The following is a 25,738-nucleotide window of genomic DNA, read 5'->3' as shown; positions in this document are numbered from 1 at the left end:
GTGCTGACAGGAGCCTGATACAGCTGCTCCTGAGAGGCACTGCCAGAGCCTGACCAATACAGATTTGGAGGCTCACAGCCAACCATCAGACTAAGCACGGGGACCCTAATGGAGGAGTTAGGGGGAGGATTGAAGAAGCTGAAGGGGCCTTATCTGGCATCAGTGGTAGGGGAGGCCCTTGGTCCTGTGAAGGCTTGGTGTTCCAGTGTAGAGGAATGCTGGGGCGATGAGGCAGGAGTGGGTAGGTGGGTGGGGGAGCACCCTCACAGGAGCAGGGTAAGGGGGGCAGGATAGAGGATTTGCAGAGGGGAAACTGGGGAAGGAGATAACATTAGAAATGTAAATAAATAAAAATTTTTTAAAAGAGGGTGATATCACATGGCGTTATTTCTGAGTCAAATACAGATAGGGCAGTAAAATTCCCCACTTTAGGTAATGTTTTACATGTCAGATCTAATAATTTGAATGAACATAATATTTAAAATATTTAGTCGCATGTCAAAATTAAAGGGACTGAAAACATCTTACATAGATATTAAAACAACCTTGAATGACTTTGTTTAGAGAAGTCATCTGATCTCATAATTTAAAATCTGGAATTAAAACAAGCTGAAAAAACTAATACATGATAGCTCTCGATTTAAAAAACAAAACGGGATGAAAATGTTGAGCCAGAGATGCAGTTAAGCCAGAAACTGATAAATGCAGAATACCGCATGTGTTTCTCAGCTATCCGGACTACTTCATTTTACAGAGTAGAAAACACATCCTGCAATGAAATGTGGGCTCATGGGAAGGACGGTCATTTTGTCATTCCAGCACCTGGTTCTAAGCCTACGAATCTCCCATGCCATCAAATGCCCGAGAAAGAATGCAGACACTAAAACCAGCAAAGCAGAGCAAGTGTTTTTCCTGTATGAAGCGAGGCCTCCACAGGAGAAATGCAGTGTCACTCACTGGGGTCCACGATCCATGGCGCCACTGTGCTGCCCTTCCCAGGGGAATGGCTGGTAAGGAGGTGGCCCCCACTTCTGGAATAGCCAGGCAAGGTGCAAATATACAGTCCTGTTCAAGAAAAATAGGCCTTATGGAATGCCATCTAACAACCCGCTCCGACTTGTGTTAAACCCTGTGCCTGGTTTCCCCAATCCAACTGCATGCTAAACTGTAAGTGGAGGACCCAAAGGCTCTCACTTACACAGTGCTGGCAAGGGCTAGTACTGACAGGAAGGGAGTGATAGTATTGGACAGGAAGGAAGTGATAGTATTAGACAGGGAGGAAGTGGGTGTATTGGGCAGGAAGGAAGAGATAGTATGGCACAGGAAGGAAGTGATAATATCAGACAAGACAGGAAGGAAGTAATAGTACCGGACAAGAAGGAAGTGATAGTACTGGGTAGGAAAGAAGCAATGATACTGGACAGGAAGGAAGTGATAGTACTAGACAGGAAGGAAGTGATAGTACTGGACAGGAAGGAAGTGATAGTACTGGACAGGAAGGAAGTGATAGTACTGGACAGGAAGGAAGTGATAGTACTGGACAGGAAGGCAACATTCCAATGTCTGTCACCATTCCATCTGGCCACTGAAAGGAGAAAGCCCTTTAAAACAGCCCTAATATAGAACATTCTGAAGGAATATGGGGCTGTGCCATGAAAAGAACACTTCCCCAAGTTCATGGGGTTCACAATCACAGACACTATGAAAGAGTGGGAAGATACGAGTCCAATGAACTCTTGTAGAGCAGACAGAGAAGAGCCTGGCATAAACACAAGGGGGGCAAAACCAAGAATGGCGTATTCTGTATTTTAGAAAGTGCTTCAAGATATAGATGATAAGGACAAATATATATATACATATATATGTATATATATATATATATATGTATAATTTGTGCTCATCGATAGTCCTTCTTTTATGTAAGTATTTCTTCTTTTGATCCATGAAGAGACTTCCTTTACCTGTCTGTCACTTGGCCGGCTGGCTTGCGGGCACTCTTTGTCATCTAGCATGGTGCCAAATATCTCACTGATACACTTAACAGCACGCATCTGATATCCATGTCCACAGGTGGCCGTGCACTGAAAGGAAATGACAGGTGCCAAAAACAGTTTTCAAGGGTAACATAGACCTCCACCTTCTCAGTGAACTACAGTTATATACAGTTAACTGTGTACTTTCCTTAGCTGTTTTGACCAATCCTTGGTATCAGATGATACTTGTAATCAGTAAATTGAATCAGCATGCCTATTTGTTCAAATTTATTGTGCAGGTATTACCTAAACACTGCAGTTCACCAAATGCACCATGAGTAATGTATTTTTTAAAGTTGTCAGGTTAAAATGTTGGTAGAGTCGTGTGATGCCAGGTGAAGAAACAACACAATTTCAGTAAAACACAAACCTGCCCAATGAACATACGTTATCTAATATGTTAACTAAAGTCCCTTCTCTAGGAAGAAATATGTATTTAGTTAAAGAAATGAGAGGAGCCTTCCATCAGCACGGCAGCCTCCATGGGACACTGAACTTCCCCACCTCACCTGGCCTGACCACCCTTCACCCCAGGGCCTTGGGCAAGACTCCTAAACACAGTAGGGGCAAAGTAAGGGCACTGACACTGGACACAGTTAAATGTCTGTTGAAACTGACGAAAGCAGATGTTTCCAGCATTTTTTGGTGAAAGTAAACTCAAAACTAAAGCTGAATACTAAGCATGGAAAACCTATTCAGGAACTGCATTTCAGTTCTGCATTTTTCAAATATTAATAATATTTTTATGTGTATGTATGTACGGATGGATGGATGGACATATGCCATTGCACTTATGTGGACGTCAGACAGCTTTGTGCAGTCAGTTTTCCTCTTCTACCTTTTATGACAGTTCCCGAGATCAAACTCAGAATATCAGGCTTTTTGTAGAAAGTCCCTCACCCACAGAACACTCTTACCAGCCCCTAGGATGTGTTTCTAAGTGACACCGAGCCATATTTCACTGCCTCCCCTAAGAAGAGAGTTAATTATTACAGTTTCCCAGCCACTCTCTCTCTGTACAGTTGCGTTGAAGCAGAGAAACCCCGTCATATACTCACAGACCCCCACGGTCCTACATGCCAAGAAGCGCACGCTCGGAGCTCACAGGGTCTCAGCAAATCAGGCTTGGTACTGGCATTACAGAAACCATCCCTCACAGGGTCTTCGCTCAGCTGACACCAAACCTGCCGCTGCTTCATTCCTTTTCCGCATGTGACAGGACACTGAGATGTGAACAGAGCCGCGTTACAAAGTGCCACCACTATCTGCCAGCCCCCTACCCCTCTAGAGACATTCGCTGGGTGAAACCAGCCACTCAGGTTTTAACATCTGCCACCCAGGTCTCATTAAAATATCCATCTGTTCTAGAAGATCCAAAGATAAGCTTTGGAGACGTTTGTGACCCACCAGGAGACGGTACTCCTGCTTTTTTATGAAAGCGGTGATAGACTAAATATCAGTAAATGTTACCGCTGGCCTAGTCTTTATAAATGGCCCCAGAACTAGACGGTATTACATGGCTTCCCTGCTTTTCTGATAAATACATTTGGAGCTTACACTCCTGTGCTGTAAGGTCCCGTAGCGTGACACTCTATAGCGGTTTTTTCTGAGCCACGTGTTTAATGTTACCTCACTCCACTCACTCGTTGCCCAGCTGGGACAGGGAAATTCATTGCAGTTCTCCAGCACCACCTGCAGAAGCTCCCGACACTCGCGATCATCAAGGCGGTGGCCAAAGCCATTTACGCAGTAGGATTCTCGAGTCTTCTCACCGCCACCACAACTCCTAGAACACTAAAAATAATAATAAAATAATTAATAATAATAATAATAATTTTAACAATAATGTATTTTAGAGAGCTAGAAACATTTGATTGGTGAAAGGGGAGGTATTTTTAAATTTTTACCTGGGACCACTCTGAATAATGCCACCTTGTCAAAACACAGCTGCCATGGCATGGCTCTCGGCTGGGAGGCTTGAGCTGGTCACCACAGTACTGATCTCCTACTGGGACAGTCTGTCCTTTATGAATGGAGTACTTCATGCAGTGAACATCTAGGGTCCTATATCCTTGGCCACACTGGGACGAGCAGTCGCTTTTCCCAGTGATGTGCCACCTAGAGAGGAGATGGTAGTACAGTTAGGAACAGTGCTTATGAATAATAATTTAAATTAAATTTAAAGGCTTGGGTATGATTTAACATTTTAAACATTTTAAGAGTTCAGGGATAATCCATTTGAAATTATATGATAAATTGCTGAATTAGCTATTGGATGGATCACAGGGCCCCCAATGGAGGAGCTAGAGAAAGTACCCAAGAAGCTAAAGGGATCTGCAACCCTATAGGTGGAACAACATTATGACCTAACCAGTACCCCGGAGCTCTTGACTCTAGCTGCATATGTATCAAAAGATGGCCTAGTGGGCCATCACTGGAAAGAGAGGCCCATTGGACTTGCAAACTTTATATGCCCCAGTACAGGGGAACGCCAGGGCCAAAAAGTGGGAGTGGGTGGGTAGGGGAGTGGGAGGGAGGGTAGGGGGGACTTTTGGGATAGCATTGGAAATGTAAATGAGGAAAATACCTAATAAAAAAAAGGAAAAAAAAAGATGAATCGTTCTTGTATTGAACCTTGTATTCTCTCTCTCTCTCTCTCTCTATATATATATATATATATATATATATATATATACACATATATATATATATATATATCCGAAAGATCATATTAGTAGATCATGTCCCATGAATTAAACTTTGTTTCATGAAAAAAGGAAAGTTCTTGTGTAAAAAACAAAAAAATGAGGTTCAAAGAGACTGGGTTCCAATTTTTTTAAAGCGTACGTACGTGTGTGTGTGTGTGTGTGTGTGTGTGTGTGTGTTTGTGTGTGAGTGATCTTACCATCTTCCAAATAAACTCTTGGTTGCTCTAAAACTATGCAAGCGCTGAGCATGTTGGTCACACACTAACAGCTGGTGGCAACTGTGGAGGTGTGCCTTAGAACTGCAAGCTCCCTTGAGAGCACCTAACTGCAATCATGGTAGACTTAAGACTCCCAGTCAGATGGGCTCCTCCTCTGCAAACCCCAGGCAAACCTTGGTATATGAACAGGGGCGGCCTGGAACTCTTACTGCAGTAGTTAAAATACAGCCTTTGGAAGCCAGCTAAACAGCTTACTTGTGATGCATATCACAACCTCTAGTTAATTCCTGTATTCTCTATTTAGAAATATTTAAAAAAAAAACATTGTTCACTAAGTAAAAATGGTAACTTTAGCCAAATCATCCCAACTGCAGTCCAGCATACACCTGCATAATAAAGCATGGGGTTGAGATCGCCCTCATCTGAAGGACTCCACTGTGCTGTGTGCAACGGCAGTAGCCATTTCTATGAGGCTTTATGTCTGTCCCTTTACCCAGTGCACAGTATATCCAACTTTTCACTCTCCGTGCATGAAAGAGAGGTTTTTGGCTATTTGTTAATATTAAATATCACCTGCCACAGGGTAATTTCTTTAATTGGAGTATGAGGTTATTAGGTTTTTGTTTTCAGTGTACACAAGTCCATTAACCAGCCACACACATATGCAGACTCACACACAAACATATAAGAAATTTAGAATTTGGTACAGAAGTGTCGCTTGCTTGTGCCTTGCTTAGGATTGTTAATATATTAATCCAATTCTAATTCTATCAGGGAACTCAATCTATACTCTCATTATCAAATATTACATGTTGATGGGGGTCTTAATCTCAGCTGGAGTTGTACAATCACACGACATGAACCTACTGCGTCAAATCTTTAAACTATGGGTTTTCAGATTATAGTTTTTCTGGGTTCGTTTGACAGAAATAAATTGACTCCATGTTGCACACAGTATGCCTACATACTGGTATTTAGCTAATACGATTAACTCAAAAGTCACATGAGTTACTAAGCCCTGCAGGAAGTGGAGATCTTGAGTGATATGAACAACGGGGTAAGAGGACAGGACTTAACTAACTAGAGGCTGGCTCCATGCGGATGTCTTATCTTGCAACTAGGTCATCTTCGTTACCATGGGTTACATCGCATGGGACGTCTCTTTTACCTGAGTTCACAGTCCGTATTGCACTTTTCAGTCACAAACAGTGGCATTGGTAAGTGGCCACAACTGTGGTCAGATACAACTGCATGGTCGCTCTTACGGACGCAGGCAATTTTTCTTCTATGAAGACCTTGGCCAGAGTGGAATAGAAATGAAAAATTAAAGAGAGATGTATTTAAGTAGATGTCCTGTAATTACAATAACTAGCACAAATGACTCAGCTAGGAAGGCAGTTTTATTTTGATACTATTCATAGGTCGATAGTATATTAATTAGTCTTGTCAGAAATTACTTTTTATAAGCTGAATCCTCAATGACCAGGAAGGGGGGTGGGTTGGGTAGGGGTGAGAGTTTGCTTAGTGGGGAGCCCAAAAAAAAGATGGAGTAACTATGGAGCAAAATGTCCTTCACTTCTGCAACAGCAGGGTCAGAAGGGAGGGCTGCAGCCAGCACGGAAGTCATGTTACTACTAGATTGTTGTTCGCACAGGTTACTGTCTAATATGTGTTGTTACAGTGTTATGACAACTTTCATGACAGGTGGAATGACACTTATGTGAACTGACTGGCAGGGATATAGTCTATGGCACCAAGCCCTGGTCCTTTCCCTTCAGACCAGCTCTGTCCATATAGGGCCCACCTTTCAGACTTGAATCATGAATGGCAAAGGTAATGATGAGCAAGTCAAAGATTAGTAATTCCACAGACTGCGGAGGACAGAATGGAAGAGTGACACATGGGGGGGGGTGTATAGGGGCTGGGAAACTCCTCTGTGTGGACACTGGAATGTAGAAACACATCACCATTCGCTTGTCAAAACCCACAGAATTCATAGCATGATGAAGAAGAATTCTAGCGTAAACTACAGGGTCTCGTCAAGAGTCAGAACTAAATTGTCGGTTATAAACACTTGTGTCAAAATGGATGCTAAGACTCATGGCAGAGCTGCTGGGAGGAAGAGGGGCGAGGCAGATGGGGCAAGTCTGGTGTACTTTCACTGTTTGCTAGGAATACAGCTGCTCTAAAAGTAAGGTCTGGTTTTGTTTCCAGAGAAAGACACGGCAATGAACCCCGAAACATGGTCTGATCAATGCCAGTCTCTGCTCACCCCGCAGAGACTGGGCAGCTGTTTCTCTTCAGGCCAGCCAGGGCCAGAGCACCCTGAATCTGCATCCTCTTCAGGAGTCGAAGCACTCTGTGACATGATCAGATTTCTGTTTGGTGAACGTTTCACTTTGTACTCGCACTTGACTAAACACGAACACGTGTTTGTCTCAGATCTAGTCTAAGCCCTCTTTAAAATAAATGTAAATGATTTTGAAGAGGCACGTATGTAAAGGAGCAAAAGAAAACAAAGAAAGGAAATGGAGCCGACCAGAAGAGGGAACTGTGAAGATGAAAAGAAATGGTAAATGTGTCAGACAGAACTAAGGCAGACAAAGCCCAGCCTTGTGGCAGGAGGGTAGGAAGGAGAAACAAAGAATGGGTTAGAACTCAGGTTTAGGGGACAGTTAAACTACAACTACCCCAGTCACCAAGAACAGGCTGCCAGCCACAAATGCCATTTTGTACTTCCTGTGATTGAAGTAAGACGTAAAATGGTACTAGAAAAATTAACTTTAATGGCTCTTATACTTAGCCCCGAGTGTATTGAATTTGATCATTTCAAAAACACTGATATAAAAACTATTAAAAAATATTTTACTTTCTTTCCATTTTAACTCCAAAATCTAGTAGGAAGCTCACACCTGGAAACAGACTGGTCAGAGATGGCTGGCGGCTGCCATGCTGGACAGAACCGCCCTGGAAAAGAAGAACACAGAGCACAGGAAATAAGGGTCACACAGGACAGAAACGGGTGACAAGGGAAGAATCCCTCACACAGAGGTGATGTCCTAGCTCCCTGCACCCTCTGTGCCCACTGCATCCAGGACGCAGTTCCATTTTCCCCATATGACCAATGGAAGACAGGAGAATTTTTTCTCTTGGGGCACTGTTCCCAAAAAACAAATGATCAACTGACTTTAGGGTCTTCTCCCAGTCACAAGCAGTTTTAGTTCTTACATATTAAAAAGCATCAACAGGGATTTCAGGAAGTCTCACACACAAGAGATAAGAAGAACCAAATGATCGGGAACCAGGCATGGCTAGACCTACTAACCAAAGAGGTCAAAGATGGGAGATTATTAGGCTTCAATTTAAGAGGCTTCACCTTCAAATAGGACAAAATGCTAGGAAGATGAAAGACTTATGTGAGAAAATCATCCAAAAAACCCCCCAAAAAAACCCAAAACCCCAAAGACAAAAACAAAAAACCAACAACAAAACCCAAGAAGGATCTATTTCCGAAGATTGTCGTAAAAATCCACAGGAAGAAGACAATAAAGAACAGCACATGCAGGGATCTATGCAGGCATCTGAGGAAGCCCCAAGTAGACGTGTATTCTTGCCAAGGACCAATGCCTGAGAGCCCTGGAAATTGGCAACGCCTTCCTCTGGTCCACGTACAGATGCCAATAGACTGTACAGGTGACTGGACTGACAGCAGCTTCCTTCCACCCAGATATTTACAGCCTGAGCCTGCTTCACTACAAAGACCTCCCCCGTCCCAGACTTTCGACCCCTCCCTCTCAGAATGAGTATAATAAACACGCTGAGGTTCCAGGGTTGATGCCCAGGTGGTGCAGCTCCATAGGAGCTAGCATGGCTCTATCCAATCGCAGGCTTTCCCTACACACGCCTGTGTCTGTCCTTTCTTCTCTTCCCTGTTTCCCTGTGGGCCTTTCTCTGTTTCCCTGGTCCACGACCCATGCAGGACAGAGCAGTGCAGTGCATCCGTTCTTGGACATCATTAGAACTAAAGAGAGGATTCAGAAAGCTTTAAGAATGGAGAATGCCCCTTATAAGTCCTGGGAAGAAAAGAGCAAGCTGAAGAAGAAGGCAAAGGGCAAAACCTTCATGTGCCGAAAGACAAGTTGTCTATCGGGAATTTACACCATTAAATTAAAGAATTTGCTAAACATTGAAGAAATGGTAACCCCCCCCCCAAAATTCCCTTTCCTTCTCCAAAACATACTGTGGTCTGTTTCCCCCAATGAGGGAGGTAAATATAAAGGAGGATTTGTGAGATTAATGAAAGACTGGAGAGAATTCCCAGGAAAACACTGAAGGCGTGTCTAAGGGGGACAATTATACAGTGGGTCTAAAACAAGACACGTTTATGAGCACAAGAGAGAAGAGGGATACTGCAGAGATAGAGAAAAATATACTTAGGATAATGAAAGAAAATTCTGAGACAAAAAATGTACAGCTAATCTAAAGTCTTGAGTACGAGGTACTTTCAGAGCACAGCAAAGTAAGTACCAAGCCATAGAGCTGCACAGAGAATCCCATCACAGTGTTTGATGGCCAAGGAATCAATAGCTCCCATTTTCCTGCTCATTGCCTCTCAGAAGCTATTCTTGAGGTATCCACTGCGTCCTAGGATCTTGCTTCCTTCATCGGTTGTTTGACTTGCTGTCCCGCGTCCACAGCCGCACACCTTATATCTGTTTACACACTGAGTGCGAGATGGCTGCCCCCACCTCTCCGAACTCCACTTGTCTTCTGCAAAGTTCACCTAGGGCCTCTTCATCAAAATGACCACTTGAGCTTCCCCAGTGCACTGGCTAGACTTTCTGTCAACTTGACACAAGCTAGAGCCATTGAAGGAGGGAACCTCATTGGAGAAATGCTTCATAAGACTGGCCTGTGGTCAAGACTGGGGGACAGATTCTTGATTAACAATTGAATTGGGAAGGCACAGCCCACTGTGGGTAGCGCCCTGCCCCATGTTGCTTTTGGCCATGACGTTTGATCACAGAATAGAAACCCTAGGCCACCCAGGACTGGCAGTGCCCTGATTCGATCCTGGTTGATCTTGTGCCACCTACTACCATGTCCCTTCTGAGAACCTGCCCCACACAATGACAGAACACTATCCTGAGCAGCCCTGCCCCAATCTACCACCTACCCTTCCTCATCTGCACACTGTTCAGAGCTTCCTTCCCTCTAATCCACTGCCCCTCCCACGCCCCATGCTCCATCCTATACAAGATGTATACCTCAGCTTCCACACTCTACAACTTCCTCCACCTTTTCTGGGGGAATCCATGGAACTGCATTTGCATGACAAGGTCTATTTATGTGCAGTCTATATCTGAATATAAAATTAGGCTCCTAACAATAATCTGAATCAAAGTGGTCCCTCAATAAATATCGCCAGTACGGTGCAGAAACAGCATCATATCACAATCACAGCCACATTTGCAGACCACGCCGTGGCTCCACTGTTTCCGTTTTTCCATCTGCTCTCCATCTCCATCCTTTGCCCCTTTCCTCTCTGATCCTTCCAGCTTTTCACATCACAGTACAAATGTTAGTTTCTCGTGTCCAAGGAAGAGAAATAAATGTTTGACATTGTGACTGTGAGAGACAAATGGGATTCTAAGAAAAGATGTGTGGAGAGGAATGACCAGGGTGGGTTGGTACTAACCTGGAAACCTAGAGGGAAAGGAGAGAGAGCAACAGTGGAAGATGCTGAGAACAGTAGGGTTGATGGGGTGGTTAGCCACAAGGAAAAGAAAGACCTGGGGAGAAGGGGTACAGACAGGGTACATTGCATGCCTGTGTGATCTGTGTGCGGAAGGTCACACTTAAGAGAGATCCAGGCAGACTTAAGGGAAATCCAGACAATACCAGCATGCATAACTTGGGTCTCTTATTTAAGGCCAGGGTACCTTGGCACATTTTGGTACAGTCTTGCCACGGCCCGTATGGATCCCAGGAGAACAGATTACTCCTCTCCTCAATGGGGATGTTGAAGGAATAGCGCACGTCAGGGTTGTATAAATTACCCACACACAACACCTCAATAAAATACAGAGGGACACACAATTAACTTATAAAAGATACACTCATGAGACATTGTTTTCATAACTGATAATGACAAGCACGTCACAAGTCCACTGATAAAGACTGCAGCTCTGTCTCGCCGCTGCCTATGAGCCATTACCTGCAGAACGAGCTCTGCCTCCAGCCGGTCCGTGCTGTTAATTCTTTCAATCGAGTTGTTTGACCCGCTGTATTCGAAAACAGCGCCCTGGATGTTGATCTCTTTCTTCGCCATACTTACAACAAAGTTTCCATTCAGGAGAAAGTTCCCTTGGGTGTCAGATAATGCTGAAAAACAGTGTAAAGAGGCTCTCCTGAGATAGGGAACGGGCAGGGTGGGAGGAACTGGCTTCACTTTCAAATTCAAGCTCTTTCCTGAATCTGCAGAAAGCAGATATAAATGGAGGCTAAGGAGATAGCTTCTCCATGGTGCTCTGTTCCCTCCCCTGCAAGTAAGGAAACTTGAACAGAGCACCAAGTATGTTAAGACAGATTCATCCCACCCTGCCGTATCCCAGAACCTCTACAGAGGCATGAAACAGGAAAGACACACAGGGACAGGAGAAACTGGACAAACCAGAGTGCCCCCATACAGAACACCCAACTAAACAGTCACAGTGCAGAAAGCAGACAACATCCCGTCTGCATTCCATTTAGGTTTAATTCGGAACAAATGTGCTAAGCCTTAATGTCTTAAAGCCAAATTTTAAAATTAAGTTAGCCCATTGACAATGTCGTACACGGATGCAGTGCATTCTGGTTACTCTCCCCAACCCTCCCCTCTCCCCCACCCCCACCCTCTTCCACTCCTCTCTACTAACCCTGTCCCCTGATTCATGACCCTTGGTTTGGTTCTGTGGCCCATTTAGTTTAACCGGGACCATCTGTGTGACCATTGGATGGGGATCCGAGCAACATAAAACACTAGCAGGGTACCCCATCCCCCCCAAAAATGTCCACAGTTATTCACAAAGAAGCTGTTGGTCACCATCAATATGTGTGACTCTTTTCAAAATAATATCTTCCTTTTACAGACCCTTCCAATCAATCGTTAATTGACTCCTATTAAAGAATCAATATAAACCCCGGTGGTCATTATTATCAACTTGATCATATCTAGAATCACCTTGAAGGCAAGCTTCCTGAGAGGGGCCATCTAGATTAGGTGAGGCTCTGGCCATGCCCGTGAAGGGTCATCTTGATTAGGCTTACTTACTGAGGTTAGGATTTCCTAACACTAAGCAGCACAGTTCCTGGGCCTGGGTTCAGTCTGTATGAAAGAGAACGCTAGCTGAGCACAGGCAGTAATTCTCTGCCTTCTGACTGTGGCTGGCAGGTCACCAGCTGCCTTGTGCTTCTGTTGCTCGGACCCTCTTTCCATGTTGGCTACACCCTTGACATATAAGGCCAAAACAAACCCTCTTTGCCTTAAAAGTCTTTTGTCAGGGTATTTCATCATAAGCAACAGGAAAAGTAGCTCGGACTCTTGTCACACACGCACATGTGTGTGTATATAATGTACATTCATAATTTGCTACATCTAAATACAGAGTTTGATAGAGTTCATAGCTGCATGAAATTGAGCGTTCTTCAGTGAGCAGCTCAGCTAGGTATGTGGGTCACATGTACCCAACCCTTGTGTGAGAGGTCCAGCTGATTTGTTACTGTAAGAGTCTAAACTTTCAGGCCAAAGATCTCCTGTACCCACTGAAGGGCTAGCCCTGTACGTGTGACTCTAGGATGCCGCCCATGCTTTCTGAAATAAGCCGTTCATAACAAAGTCACATTGCTGGTGGGACGTAGGAGTTACATGGGCCAATATTTCAAATCTTACTAACTGGAGGCAGATAAATCGTCTTATTGGCTGTACATCACCCCCTTCTCCAGGTCGAGGAACTAGATAATTCAGGAACTGGCTCACTCTGAGAAGAAAACCTTTGTGAACACCCTTTCATATTTCTAGTTAAGCAAAATTCTCCGAATCTGAAATATGTGTCTTTTTTTAGGAAACAAAAATATGTTTATACACGAGAAATAGACAATGACCATATTCAGTAATATCTCAAAATACAAGATTAGTTACATACAGAAGAAATTTAAGTAAAACTGTATTTAAGTACTTTCGCTACATACTAAAAACACATTTCAGGATAGCCAAAGAGCACTACCATGAACATTAGAGAGAAGAGAAATTTATTCCGAATATACATGCAGCTTTCATTGACTAAACATTTGGTCACCTAAGATACTATAACGAAAAACCAAAACTAAAAAAATTCCCCGTTATTCCTTTTTTTTTCTTTCTAAAGAGGATATATTGTGTGTAGCTTAACTATACTTTGTGTAGACAGAGCTACCTCAACCACAGATGTCCAGCAGACTGCACCCGAGCCAGGCGTACACCAAGGCTGCTTACCCCAGACATACACCACGGCTGCTTACCCCAGGCGTACACCACGGCTGCTTACCGAGGTAGTTGTCATCTTCCGGTCTTCCAGAATAGCTGTGCTGAAGGATTTCAATGTTTGTAGCCCCCGCAGGGATCTTTACAACCACATTGTAACCTGCAAAACAGTTGTGCAAGCATAAAATTTCACAAAACTGTAAATGTACGCCTTTGCTCCTTTCATCCCCAATCTGTGAACTCCCCAACGGAACACTATTGCACACAGCTCAGACTTTCCATCACTTATTACCACCAAGCAGCTGCAGGACGGCATGGCATAGCCACTCTTAGCCATGTCTTTCTAGCCTTTAACACGTGGTTAAGTGGGTTTTCCCATCCAAAACTCACCTTAACATACCCTGCAAGACTGAGATGAGGGGAACTGCCCCAAATACACAGACTTTAAGATTCAGTTGCTTCTTAAGATTTTACTTTTATTTCTGTGTATGTTTGTGTCAGGGGTGGGGAGAGGAGAGGCGGTGCCTGCAGTGTGACCTGCCGAGGATTCCAGCTATCTGGAGCTGGAGTCAAGGCAGTTGTGAGCCATCTGATGTGGGTGCTGAGAACTGAGCTCGGCTCTTCTGCAAAAGCAGCAAGAGTCGCTTCTGGGATGTCTTTTCAGCTTCAACCTTGAGAATCTCAAAGCTCAACATTTCCTCTTTTTTTCCCACTTCTACAATTCTGAATGTATAATAGAGTGTTTACCTCGGGCCAACACACTGATTTACAATCCTGGGTTTCAAATGCATGCACAAATCTAGGGCTATCAGGGCCGCTGACATGGTGTGTTGGTGGACACTAAATAGCTGCAGATTTTACTACTGAGAAAAATAATATAATTTAAATTTTTTTCTCAAACTTCTAGTTTGTACCTCAAACAAGAATCTCCATACTTAGACCCAAGTTTTGCATTACTTTTAAAAGTCTGTCAACATCCATTACAAGAAAAGTAAAAAAAAAAGGTTATTGGAGTGGAATGAAAGCGATATCTCTAGCTCACTGGACAAAATTCTGCAATATTAGCACTGCCGTGTAAAACACACATTGAATGAGAAAACGGGAACTTTTCCTGACCCTGAAAATATGCACAGAGCCAGCTGAATCGCCCAGGTAAAGCACAGACCTCGACGTGTAGATATTACTACAGCCTACTTCTTGTCCGTGTAAAAATTGACTCCCTCAATTTAGTCCATGAATAAGAGTTGTAATTAGTCTTATGCCTTATATTTGAAAATCCTGGGCCGTGGTTATAGTCCTTTAAAGATGACGCTGCCAGGTGACCTGTAGGTCTTTGCAGCAGCTTGACTTATCTCTTTAAAGTGTCACAACTTAGGCATAAAGATAACTGCTTGACTGCTGTGTGTGTCCTGCAGGTTATAATCAAGGTTAATTTTAACGCAGACAACTCTATAAAATGACTTCTTCCACCGGTCTCCTCAAAGCATGAGAAGGGTGCAAGGATGAAGGCAGCCACCAGGGGGCAGATGTGCTCTTATCCCCACCCTGCAAATGATTTGCAGCTGGCTTCCCATTTGTCTGGGAACGATTCATCGCCACATAATTTACACAAAGGTTAAGTACTTGGCTCTAATTTGATGTGCGTGGTTTTCTAACGGGAAATGTGTTTTAGCAGCTGAAGTCTACGACAACTGTGTCAGTGGCTACGGAAGGGGATCGAGTAGGCACCTCCCGTGAAATCATCGGTAACCAAGAGAAAACCACGACCATTTTTCAGCACATTAAAATATGAATTGTTCTCTGCTTCTAGTCTTGTGTTATAGCCTTCAACCAAATAGTGACCATTATCATCGTGAATGCAATCATAGGAATATAATTTAATGTCGGAAATAACTCTGTGAGAAATAACCGTTTACGGTACTGGGAAAGGTTTAAGGCTCAGCTTTGTGTCATTCAAAGAAAGAGCATTTTCCCAGAAAATTTAAGAATGGGAAATGTCTGAGGTAGTCTTAAAACACTTTAAAATGAAATTGAAATCACGGTCAAGTGTCCATTGGAACTGAAATGCACAATGCTACTTGGGAAATCAAGGGGCGGCAACTGTGACCCAACAATAAAATGAACACTTTAGCCCTTACCGTCAATCAACACTTTCAACACAGTGTTAAAAACAAACACAGCACACAGACCAGCTATCTAATCGCAAAAGTAAATAGATGATAGATAGACAGGCAAACAGATATAGATAGGTGGATAGATAGATAGATTCCAATGCTAAAATAATTCGAAGCAAGTTTCCCAGGAAAATTCATAAATATATACATTCTAACTTGCAGGAACACCATTAGAAGCTCTCTAAATTTAAGTAACATTCACACACCACGGTCAAATACCACTGACTATACTGTTTGATTTTCATTAATACATCTGATTTTTGTTGTGCTGGTGGCGGTTGTAATTTTAGACTTAGGGTTGGGGATGGTCTCAGTTAGTACAGAGCCTGCTGAACTTGCTAGAAGCCCTGAGCTTGGCCCCAGCACAGCATGAGGTGACATGGGTAGTGTGTGTTTGTACTCTCAGCACTTGAGAAGTCAAGGTTGGACGACCATAAGTGCCAGGCCAGTCTGGGACACATGAACCTCTTTCCAGAGAAAAAGCCAACAAAAACACAGAATCAGGTTTTTCTTAGAACAAGTGAATCCATAAATTCAAATAACATCCCAGGATCAAGGTTTAGTTTCTTTCCCTTTGAACACTTTTCATCGACAACCACTGTGGCCTGGGGAGACAGAGTCCACAGGCTATAACAAAGCATTCCTACTGTACTCCATTACACAGTAGAGCACCCGTCCCGACGGGAGGGAAAACTGGAGGCAAGCACACTCAGCTTACCGTAATGGGCACTGTTGAAGACACCCGCCAGGGTCTGGCACGAAGAGTTGTCACCACCACACACTCCACACTTGTCTCTCTTGGCCTTGGAGTTTAACACGTGATCACAGCCAGCTTGCTTCAAAACACAATGGTCATGATTCGTATCATCAAGGTGACTAATTCATTATGTGCACAGTGCTTTAAAGTATACAGGGTTCTCTTCAAAGGATTATTGCATATATTATTATTGTGTATATTATTGTGTATATTATTGGATGTAGTTGTAACAATCAGGACTCTGGTACAACAGGAGCCTCTCTGTCTGCCAAGAAACACAGGAGTAGCTGTGTTTCCAGGATCTGAAAATCAGTGCGCTTCAAAGGGCTTACAGAATTCTCTGAATCAACATCCTCAGGAGATACCTTGAGTTCTTCACTGGGACAGACAATGATTCCCGTATTCCACAACCATTTGAAAACAATAATTCAGGGCTGGTGAGATGGCTCAGCAGGTAAGAGTGCTGGCTGCTCTCCCAGAAGACCTGAGCTCTATTCCCAGCATCCACCCAACAGCTCATAACCATCTGAAACTCCAGTTCAAGGGGGATCTGGTGCCCTCTTCTGGCTTCTGTAGGCACTGCATGCATGTGGTGCACATACATACATACAAGCGGGTAAAAACACTGACACACATGAAACGTTCTTAAGAAGAAAGCCACTCTTTAAAGAAAGATAATTCAAACAGACACATTAGCAATGCAATAGAAGACTCAACAAAAGATGTTGGTTGTATTACTTAAAAAAAAATTATGGCTCTAAACCTCTAAACTGAGTGACCTGAAGAGAAAAGTTGATGTGGCACAGGGCTTGTCTTTTCGTTTATGTATTTAATGAATGGGGTGGTGGGGCAGGGTGTGTGCAAGCATGGTCTGTGGGAGTTGGGTCTCTCCTTCTATCTCCTGGGCTCCAGGGACAGAGCTGAAGTTACTAGACTTGGCAGCTTTCCCATCACCCTGACACATGGATTTTTTTTTAAACACATAAGGCGAATATTTCTACAATGGAGTTTTTAAATACATAATGAGAATATTCCCACAATGAAGGTTTATCTGTATATCTCATGAAAGTCAAATACATGTGGGGGTTCGGGCCACCCGGTCATATTCTGTTTCGTTTCACTTGGCTATGTTAGCTGTGTTGCTTGTTTAAATAAGGCGTGCGGCTTCAGGGCCTCTGGGTCCTCACTGCCTCACACTGCTAAGATCTTCTCTTTGATGTGAACGGCACCTGACATCTACTCAGTCACTGCTGGTTGAACAGAAGGAGAACTGAGGGACACAGCCCTAGAGAGGGAGGGGATGTGGGTGACGTGTCACCACAGGAGGCCACATCTGAAGGGGCAAAAGCACTTGCCATGCCCCAGTCCACTCTCTCCCTACCTTTAAAAGAAACGGACCTCTTCTTCACACCAATGATAAAAACACTTAGTGAAACAAAAGCAGCCATCCGAGCGCACTTTAGACTGCTTTTGTTTTGTTTTTGAGGTGGGATATAGCAGTTATCTAGACCAGTCTAGCCCTCCTTAGCCTCCTGAGCCCTAGAGTATAGGTGAGTTACTTCATAATAAAGCTAACCATAATCCTAGAGACAGCATGATATCAAAGACTACTTTAATGGCATCCCCAAGAACAAATTCTGAAGAAACAGAGACAACACCGGTCACAGAAGTAGAAGAAACACACGTTGTTCTTGAATAGAAACACAAGGTTTACTTACCCGACAGAGGCCCTGGACACAGATGTCATTAGTTTCCGTCCCACAGGGTGTCCCATCAGCAACTCTGTCCTTCAGCTGGTAGAAGCTGGTAGTCCCAGCGACCCGGCAATAGAGTTTACAGCGATCTTTTACGGCAACTGCAAAGGGGAAGAGTCGCATTTTGGATGCAGAACGGCGAAGATCTGCATTTCTCTACAGCAGAAGGCTTTCGTATCAGAGCAATGGCGTTACTCACTCCCGCTGTACTTCGGAAGCCACCTCACATTGGGGGGGAGGCCGTTGATGTCGAAATGTTTACCGTCGAAGTCGGAGCATTGCTTTTCTCGGAAGTCTCGCTTGCCTTTTGGACATGAATCAGTATTACATGATCGAAATTTCATCCTGCGGCCCACACAGTACCTTCCTCCGTTTCGTGGCCTAGTCAAATTCATTACATTTTAAAACACATCAGTAAGACGGTACTGCGGTCATTTATATCCACAATTGCCCCATTCTCTGCCAGGACCAGAAAGGCCACAGATGTTCTTCAAACACTTATATGCTAAAATAAGAAGTGCTTGCTGACAGGAGCCTGGTATGGCTGTTCCCTGGGAAGTTCTACCAGCGCCTGACCAATAAAGATACTCACAGCCAACCTTCAGACTGAGCCTGGGGACCACCATGAAAGAGCTAGGGGAAAGGACTGAAGGAGCTGAAGGGGATTGCAATCCCATGGGAAGAGCAATAATATCAACTAACTGGACCACCCAGAGCTCCCAGAGACTAAACCACTAACCAAAGAATACACATGGAGGGACCCATAGCTCCAGCCACATATGTAGCAGAGGATGGCCTTATCTGACATCAATGGGAGAGGAGGCCTTTGGTCCTGTGGAGGCTCGATGCCCCAGTACAGGGGAATGCCAGGATAGTGAGGTGGGAGTGGGTAGGTGGGGGACCACCTTCATAGAGGCAAAGGGGATGGGGGAGAGGAGGGATGGAACAGGGGGTTTGTGGAGGGGTAGCTGGGAAGGGGTATATCATTTGAAATGTAAATGAATAAAATGATTAATAAAAAAAAAGAAATATACAACAGCGTTTTAAGCAATTTTTTGGAATATGAATCATAAAAATAATACACACACACATTGTAGACCAGAGACCCAGACCTGGACACCAGAAATGAGCCTCAGTTCTGACCACATTAATAAGAATTAATGGTGGGACTAAAGAATGATGTCTAGATGGACGGAGACAACAGAGAACACCCTGGGTAACAAGAGAAGCACACCCATGGCCATCCAGCTTGAGTGGAACACACATAATGCTTGTCACTGTGTCAACAGCAAATAAACCCCAGATGTTTTGAGGGTAAGGATGATATATAATTTACCCGGCCCAACATTCCAACGCATGTTTACTCAGAGTGTATTGTATTCCCGTGCATTCACAATGCTCACTGACATGAGCATTCCGAGTGCCGCCTGGCTCATGAATTACTCTCTACAAAATGGAAACATTTAAGATCTTCCCGGGCTCTCGGCATGCTCTGGAATTGGGTGGAGAGAGATGCTTCAGCACTTACTTGGCGAAGACTGTGATGCATCCGGAAGAGGAGCAGAGAAGGGAAAGGAGGGACATCAGGTTACAGAACAGTAGAGAGCTAGCAACTGAATACATACATGGGCAAGAGAGCCCAGTGCGAGAGGAAGATCTCGGCTGTTCCGTTGGCAACACGATAAAATGAAGGTGCCACCACAGACTCACCATTTACTTTCACTTCTTAAACTCACACTGAAGCAGAAAACAGGGCATGAAGAAAATAGCTGTCTCCATTCTAACTGAGAAATTTAGATTTTTAAAACTCTGAACCTACAAATGAAATTCTTCCAGGCGGATTCCGAATTTCTGAAACTCACAGACTGACCCCCAGCTCCAGAAGTGAGCGGAAGCGACTGACTTTCTGGTGCTTGGGGGCAATCTTAATTTACAGTGAATAAGAAGACGTACTCGGGCCGGTCACAAAGCCGGGCTGTGCTCTTGATTCCACCTCCGCATGTCCTTGAACATGAGCTGTAAGGTCCCCAAGGTCCCCACTCGCCATCCACAGGACGGGTCTCCATGTCCCTGGTCACACACAGCCCACGGTGGCAGTGCTAGGAACAGAAGAAGCACACACACAGGAATGGCTTGTGTATCTGTAGTTAAAACATCACGGTCACTGCAACAGCAGTGTGAAGATGGGCAGGAGAAGATCTGTACATTATCTAAAGCCAAGGACAACTCAGGAGTGAGGCTGCATTTAACACCAGCTTGGAATAAATAGTCTCTATCTGCTGGGTACCTGAGGTTGGTGGGATGCAAAAAAGAACGGAATTCTTTCTCTTTGCTTTTGAAATTCAGGTTCTCATTGGAAAGGCAAAAAAAAAAAAGAATATTTGGGATTAAAATGAAAAGTGTTTATCCTATTCATACTAGCTCCAACGCAGTGTTTTTCATAATGCAGTGGTCATCACAACTGTTACATACATATGTGTGTGTTACATACATATGTTACATATATATGTGTGTGTGTTACATGCATATATGTGTGTGTGTATATATAAAATCAAGCATATACACATGTACAGACCACACACACACACACACCAAATATATGAATAAATATAACTGAGGAGATGAACAATCCCTGCAATGAAAGCGGCCAGGATCTTAAGGAAGTAAACCACAGACAGCAGTAGACAATGGAAAGACCTTCCCTGCCACTGGATTGGCAGACTTAATATCATGAGAAAGGCTATGTTATCAAAATGAATCTACCTAGTTAGTGCAATCCCCATCAAAATTCTTTACAGAACTAGAGAAGAACAATTCAAGAACCCACAGGGACCCAGCAAAGACAGCAGACAATGAAAACAATCCCGAGAAAGAATACAGCTGTGGGTGTCACACTACATCACTTCAAACTATACCACAATGTGCTTCACTTATAGATGAAACGTAGATTGGAGAAAGCCATTTATCACATTCAATTACATTCAATTAAAGTTTAAGAAAGAAAATATATGCAATGAAAACATCTATATCATTGGGGCCTGGGGACATACTAACATTCTGAGATTTGTTTTTATCATAATCATAAAAATACAACATGTATGTCCATGCAATTACTTATATAACTATATAAAACATAAACTCCATCTACTAGTGTTAATAACAAAGTTAAAATTAGATATTTACTTCAGCTGACACTATACTATTTCCAGCAATACAATCACCTCAACTAGCTGAGCAACAGGTGACAGCAAACAATGAGAAATGCAGAAATGCAGAAATGCAGAAACGAACAGACGTTCATTCCAGAAGCTCTGGATACAAGACTCACCCTTTGAGAAACCTACCATCCCAGGACCACAGCTCGTCCCATCTGCCAGCGGCATGTGCTGTGTGCGACAGCCCTTGTGGACGCCTTCTGCACTCGTGCACCACAGACGCCGACACTGCTTCTGTAGAGTAATCACAGGCGGGCAAGCCAGAGTAGATATCAACACTCGGACACACAAGGTCTCTGCGTCACAAAGCCATGTGATCTGTTCCCTGGCTCATGGCTAGAGCTAGACAGAGTCAGCCAATGCCGAGGTTCTCGGCTACAAGGAGGGCAGCGTTTGATTTGAGAACCATCTGAAATTTTACTAGTGTATCAAACGATGAGAGGAATGAGTCAAGGAAATATTCAGTTATTTGAATGTGCTTCCTTTCTTTGCAAGACATTTTTTTTTCTGGAGAGGGCATTGTTGTTGTTGTTTTTTTTTTTGTTGTTGAAATTCATCCATAGGTTCCCTGCCTGGCACAACGGCACAGTGTATGAGTGCCATTCATGGGAATACTGTGAAAAGTATCAATACTCCTGAGTCTGTGAAGCATGGTGCATATTTACAATTTCTGAACAAATGCAAGAAAACTCCAGTCGTAGGGGTGGTGCCCAAGATAATCCCTGTATTTCTGAACTTAAATGCACAGTTTATCTGGTGTTTAAAAGCAGCCCAGAAGAAAGAAACACAGCCATTACAATAAAATGCTAAGGTGACAGACTCATGATGGACATTTAAGTTTATTCAGATCTGTGACTATAAATTTGAGGCCTTAAGTGTATTAGTCACTGTGTGGGATGGGCTTTACAGCTCTACACTCTTGCTGTTAAGTGACATTCACTAAGCATCAATTGTGTGGTAGCCTCTATGCCAGTGGTTCTCAACCTTCCTAATGTTGTGACTTTTAAACATAGTTCCTCATGTTGTGCTGACCCCCAACCATAAAATTATTTTTGTACCTACTTCATAACTGTGATTTTGTGACTATTATGAGTCGTAATGTAAATATCTGATAAGCAGGCTGGCTAGGACACACAACCCCTTGTGTGTCCACATGTTGATATCCTAATGTGACTTTTTAAGATAGTTCCTCGTGTTATGGTGGCCCCCAACCATAAAATTATTTTTGTTGTTACTTTATAACTGGAATTTTACTAGTGTTATGAGTCATGATGTAAATATCTGCGGACTGTCTAGGGTCACAACCCACGCGTGAAGGAATGCAGCTCTGGGTGATGATTCTGAACTGTTCACTGGTGGTGCAAGAGTATCAGCCAGAATCTGAAATGACCAAAATCAGAAGTTTTCAGGTATTAATTTGTTTATACTTTGTAATATTTTAAATAAATATGACAAGCGAGTTACCCTGGCATTGAGATCCAAGCCCAAGCCCAAAACTCACTTGTGTTTTACAGACACATGCAGATCTGGAAGCAGGCAGCTTCCCTAGTGTTTTTCCTAGTGACCTGTGGCATGAGGTCACATGGGAAGTTTTCATCTGTGCTAGCACACTGGCGTTCCCAAAGCTTCCAGATTCATAGCATTTCAGATTCTGGGTTTTCAGACTGGGGGCCTCTCAATGTGTGTACATTTATTTAAGAATATTAAGTCTATATTCCTGGGCCCAGAGGTCCTGAGTCTCCGTTAAAGTAGAATGCAACTGGCAAGTTCATGCAGAGAAGTGAAAAAAGTGCAAGGTCTGTTCTGCTTGGGAAAGCGAAGCTTGCATGCAGCACAGGACCGACATGATCTGTACGTCACACCCCAACTTTACTCCCGCATCAGAGAGAATCAAGATGGCTCTAGATCTGATATTGAGGGGTATCATATCTGATGTGTTTTTTTGTCATGGAAAGTGAAAGTGGGTGACCTAGAAAAATTTCCCCAAAATAAATTGTGAAGAATACTTTGATGAAAACTGAAGATCTAATTCCTTTGTGTTTACATCTGTGTAACAGACATGGAAGGCTGGAAAGATGGCAGGGGGTTCCAAGCAATTACGGCTCCTCTTTTAGTGGAACTGAGTTCAGTTCCCAGCACCCACACCAGGCAGTCCATACCTCCTGTAACACCAGCCCCAGGGCATCCAACATCCTCTTCTGGTCTCTGTGGGCATTGTGCTTACATTGCATACACATAGCCCCACAGACGTGCCCACAAACACATAATTAAAAATAAAATACATCTTTAAAAAGGCACTAAATCTATTATATTTGTGAGGCCCTTTAAAATGACTCAATACTAAAAACAAACAAACAAACCCCAATATTTTAACCTCCCCCCCCACACACAAGTATTTCAACATTTTAAAATTTTATGTCATATAGCTATGCTGTGGCTATACCTTCTGAATAGAAAGAAATCTGTGGGGGTGAGCAATATTTATTTGGAAGTAGCTAGCATAACACTGAGCACACCATTAGTTTTGGTTTTCATTGTTTGGGGTCCTTTCTAGGAAACACCACCTAATCCATCTTCCATTCAAGAATAAATGCATATTTTGAAGTACATTCTCGCTATAACTTCCAGGTAGTTTTTTTTTTTTCAAAGAAACAGGTAGAGTTTCTCCTACCAAGTAAGGACACACTTGTGATCCAGGGCCAAACATGAGCTCACACTGCCTGTTTCCATCGTACACGGAGCCCGGAAGCTGTGGAGACAGGTCATATGTTCTCCCATTGGGTTTGTCGAGAAGGCATTCTCCATGACCAGTGCTGGGCCAAAGACAGAAAACAGGACAGCGTAAATACACGTGTACACACGGCTTGCACACATGGTAGCATCTCCACCAGGTTCCTGGTGTTCCTTACTCTCAAAGACAACATTCTCACCTTCTCATGATCTAAAACAAAAACAAAAACAAAAAACAAACAAGCTCTAGCCACATCGGCAAAGCAAACATTCTTGCACACAATGACGACATCAGTTTCACTGTGTCTGTTTGCACTGGATCCTCACTCGGGATGAGCAGTTGAAATGTCATGGGTGTGGCCAGTGCTTGTTTGGAACCCCACGTATACTTAGAAGCTGCAGAGGCATGGGGGGGTGCCTAGGGTTGGAGCCCAATGGCACAGCATCTACACAGCATTTGTGGGAACCTGGAATCCATCTCCAGCCCTGAGCACAACAACTGTTTAGTGACAAGTTACCAAGACATAATTAACATTACGCTTCCAGGACCCTTGAGCCTCAGATGTCTCGTCCAAACGGTGGACGTTTAAAAATAAAGGAAGTAGTGTTATGTTTCTTGTTCTAAACGGCGACAACGTAAAGGGCTCTTCAAAAGCTTGAATACTTCTCTACTTTACTCGGGGAGTAAGCAGCGCAGAGTTAAGCTCCCTGACTCTGGGGGCTTGCTTACATTTAAGTCCCTTCGTGAGACAGGAAACGTACTAATGAACAAGTTCTTTAACCTGCCTAAGCTAGCTCTCATCTTCCACACGCTGAAAGGGTGATATCTCTCTCACAGCTCGCTATTAGAATGCAGTCATGTGCTGCACTATGATGCTCCGGCCAATGATGGATCAGATGTCAGATGGTGGTTCATTTATGAGAAGCCATTAGAAAGCAATGGTTCTATTCCTTTCCATCCTTTCCGTCTAGAGGGGTAACTGCAAAATGCTAACGATGTTACTTTGAGAATATAAACTAGAGAGGAAATGAAGAAGAATTGGATTTGTGCACAGACGTGTTATGACGAGAGCTTCGTAGATCTTAGTGACCACGGTGGAAACGCAATTTTAATGACATAAATTAGAAAGCAAAGAAAATTAGCAGAAAGGAAAGACGGGCTAGGAATGCGAGCTTTCCTTTTCTCTGAGAGTCCTAGAAGAGCAGGTCAGGCAGAGACTCCTCTCTGGCGGCAAAAGCAGACTTCTTTGGAACTCAGCTAGTCTCAGTCTTGAGGGGACACCTTAAACTTCTGACACACAGTAGCCCTCAAAATACTACTTAGTAACACCCCCAAAATTAAACTATGCACAAGTGGGTCCTGACTGTCATTAAGTCACTCCACAAACAGTTTTCAGCACAAGAAAATATCCAAATCAAACAAAACAAAACACATATCTATATGCCTGAACTGTAATACAAAAATGTCAAGTGAGATATTAAATACAAATCCTTGTCTTTACAAATTCTTTATGCATTTATTTATTGTGTGGAGCGCCCTTGCCACTGCACACATATTGGAGGTCAGAGGACAATTTGGCAGGATTCTGTCCTCTCTTTCCACCATGTGGGTTCCAGGGACTGAACTACAGTCATCAGGCAAGTGACTT

At 43.5% G+C, this 25,738-nt stretch overlaps 1 protein-coding gene across 1 annotated transcript in view; it reads right to left on the bottom strand.

The window, feature by feature from the left end:
- The window catches only part of Adamts20 (ADAM metallopeptidase with thrombospondin type 1 motif 20), a 124,696-nt gene that overhangs the window by 50,715 nt on the left and 48,243 nt on the right, over window positions 1-25,738 (bottom strand). The window contains exons 10-24 of the mRNA XM_021183238.2: window positions 24,031-24,172; window positions 21,489-21,593; window positions 20,098-20,243; window positions 18,344-18,525; window positions 18,109-18,245; window positions 16,352-16,469; window positions 13,524-13,619; window positions 11,177-11,343; window positions 10,902-11,031; window positions 6,128-6,254; window positions 3,941-4,151; window positions 3,663-3,827; window positions 3,092-3,256; window positions 1,962-2,081; window positions 958-1,065 (exon numbers count right to left, since the gene is read on the bottom strand). Coding sequence (XP_021038897.1) covers window positions 958-1,065; window positions 1,962-2,081; window positions 3,092-3,256; window positions 3,663-3,827; window positions 3,941-4,151; window positions 6,128-6,254; window positions 10,902-11,031; window positions 11,177-11,343; window positions 13,524-13,619; window positions 16,352-16,469; window positions 18,109-18,245; window positions 18,344-18,525; window positions 20,098-20,243; window positions 21,489-21,593; window positions 24,031-24,172 — 2,119 coding nt within the window. The remainder of the gene's footprint in view (window positions 1-957; window positions 1,066-1,961; window positions 2,082-3,091; window positions 3,257-3,662; window positions 3,828-3,940; window positions 4,152-6,127; window positions 6,255-10,901; window positions 11,032-11,176; window positions 11,344-13,523; window positions 13,620-16,351; window positions 16,470-18,108; window positions 18,246-18,343; window positions 18,526-20,097; window positions 20,244-21,488; window positions 21,594-24,030; window positions 24,173-25,738) is intronic.

The sequence above is a fragment of the Mus caroli genome, unplaced genomic scaffold (assembly GCF_978045245.1).
Source record: "Mus caroli unplaced genomic scaffold, Mus_caroli_1 scaffold_16, whole genome shotgun sequence".
Lineage (NCBI taxonomy): Eukaryota > Metazoa > Chordata > Mammalia > Rodentia > Muridae > Mus > Mus caroli.
This window is presented reverse-complemented; position numbering and strand designations above follow the sequence as displayed.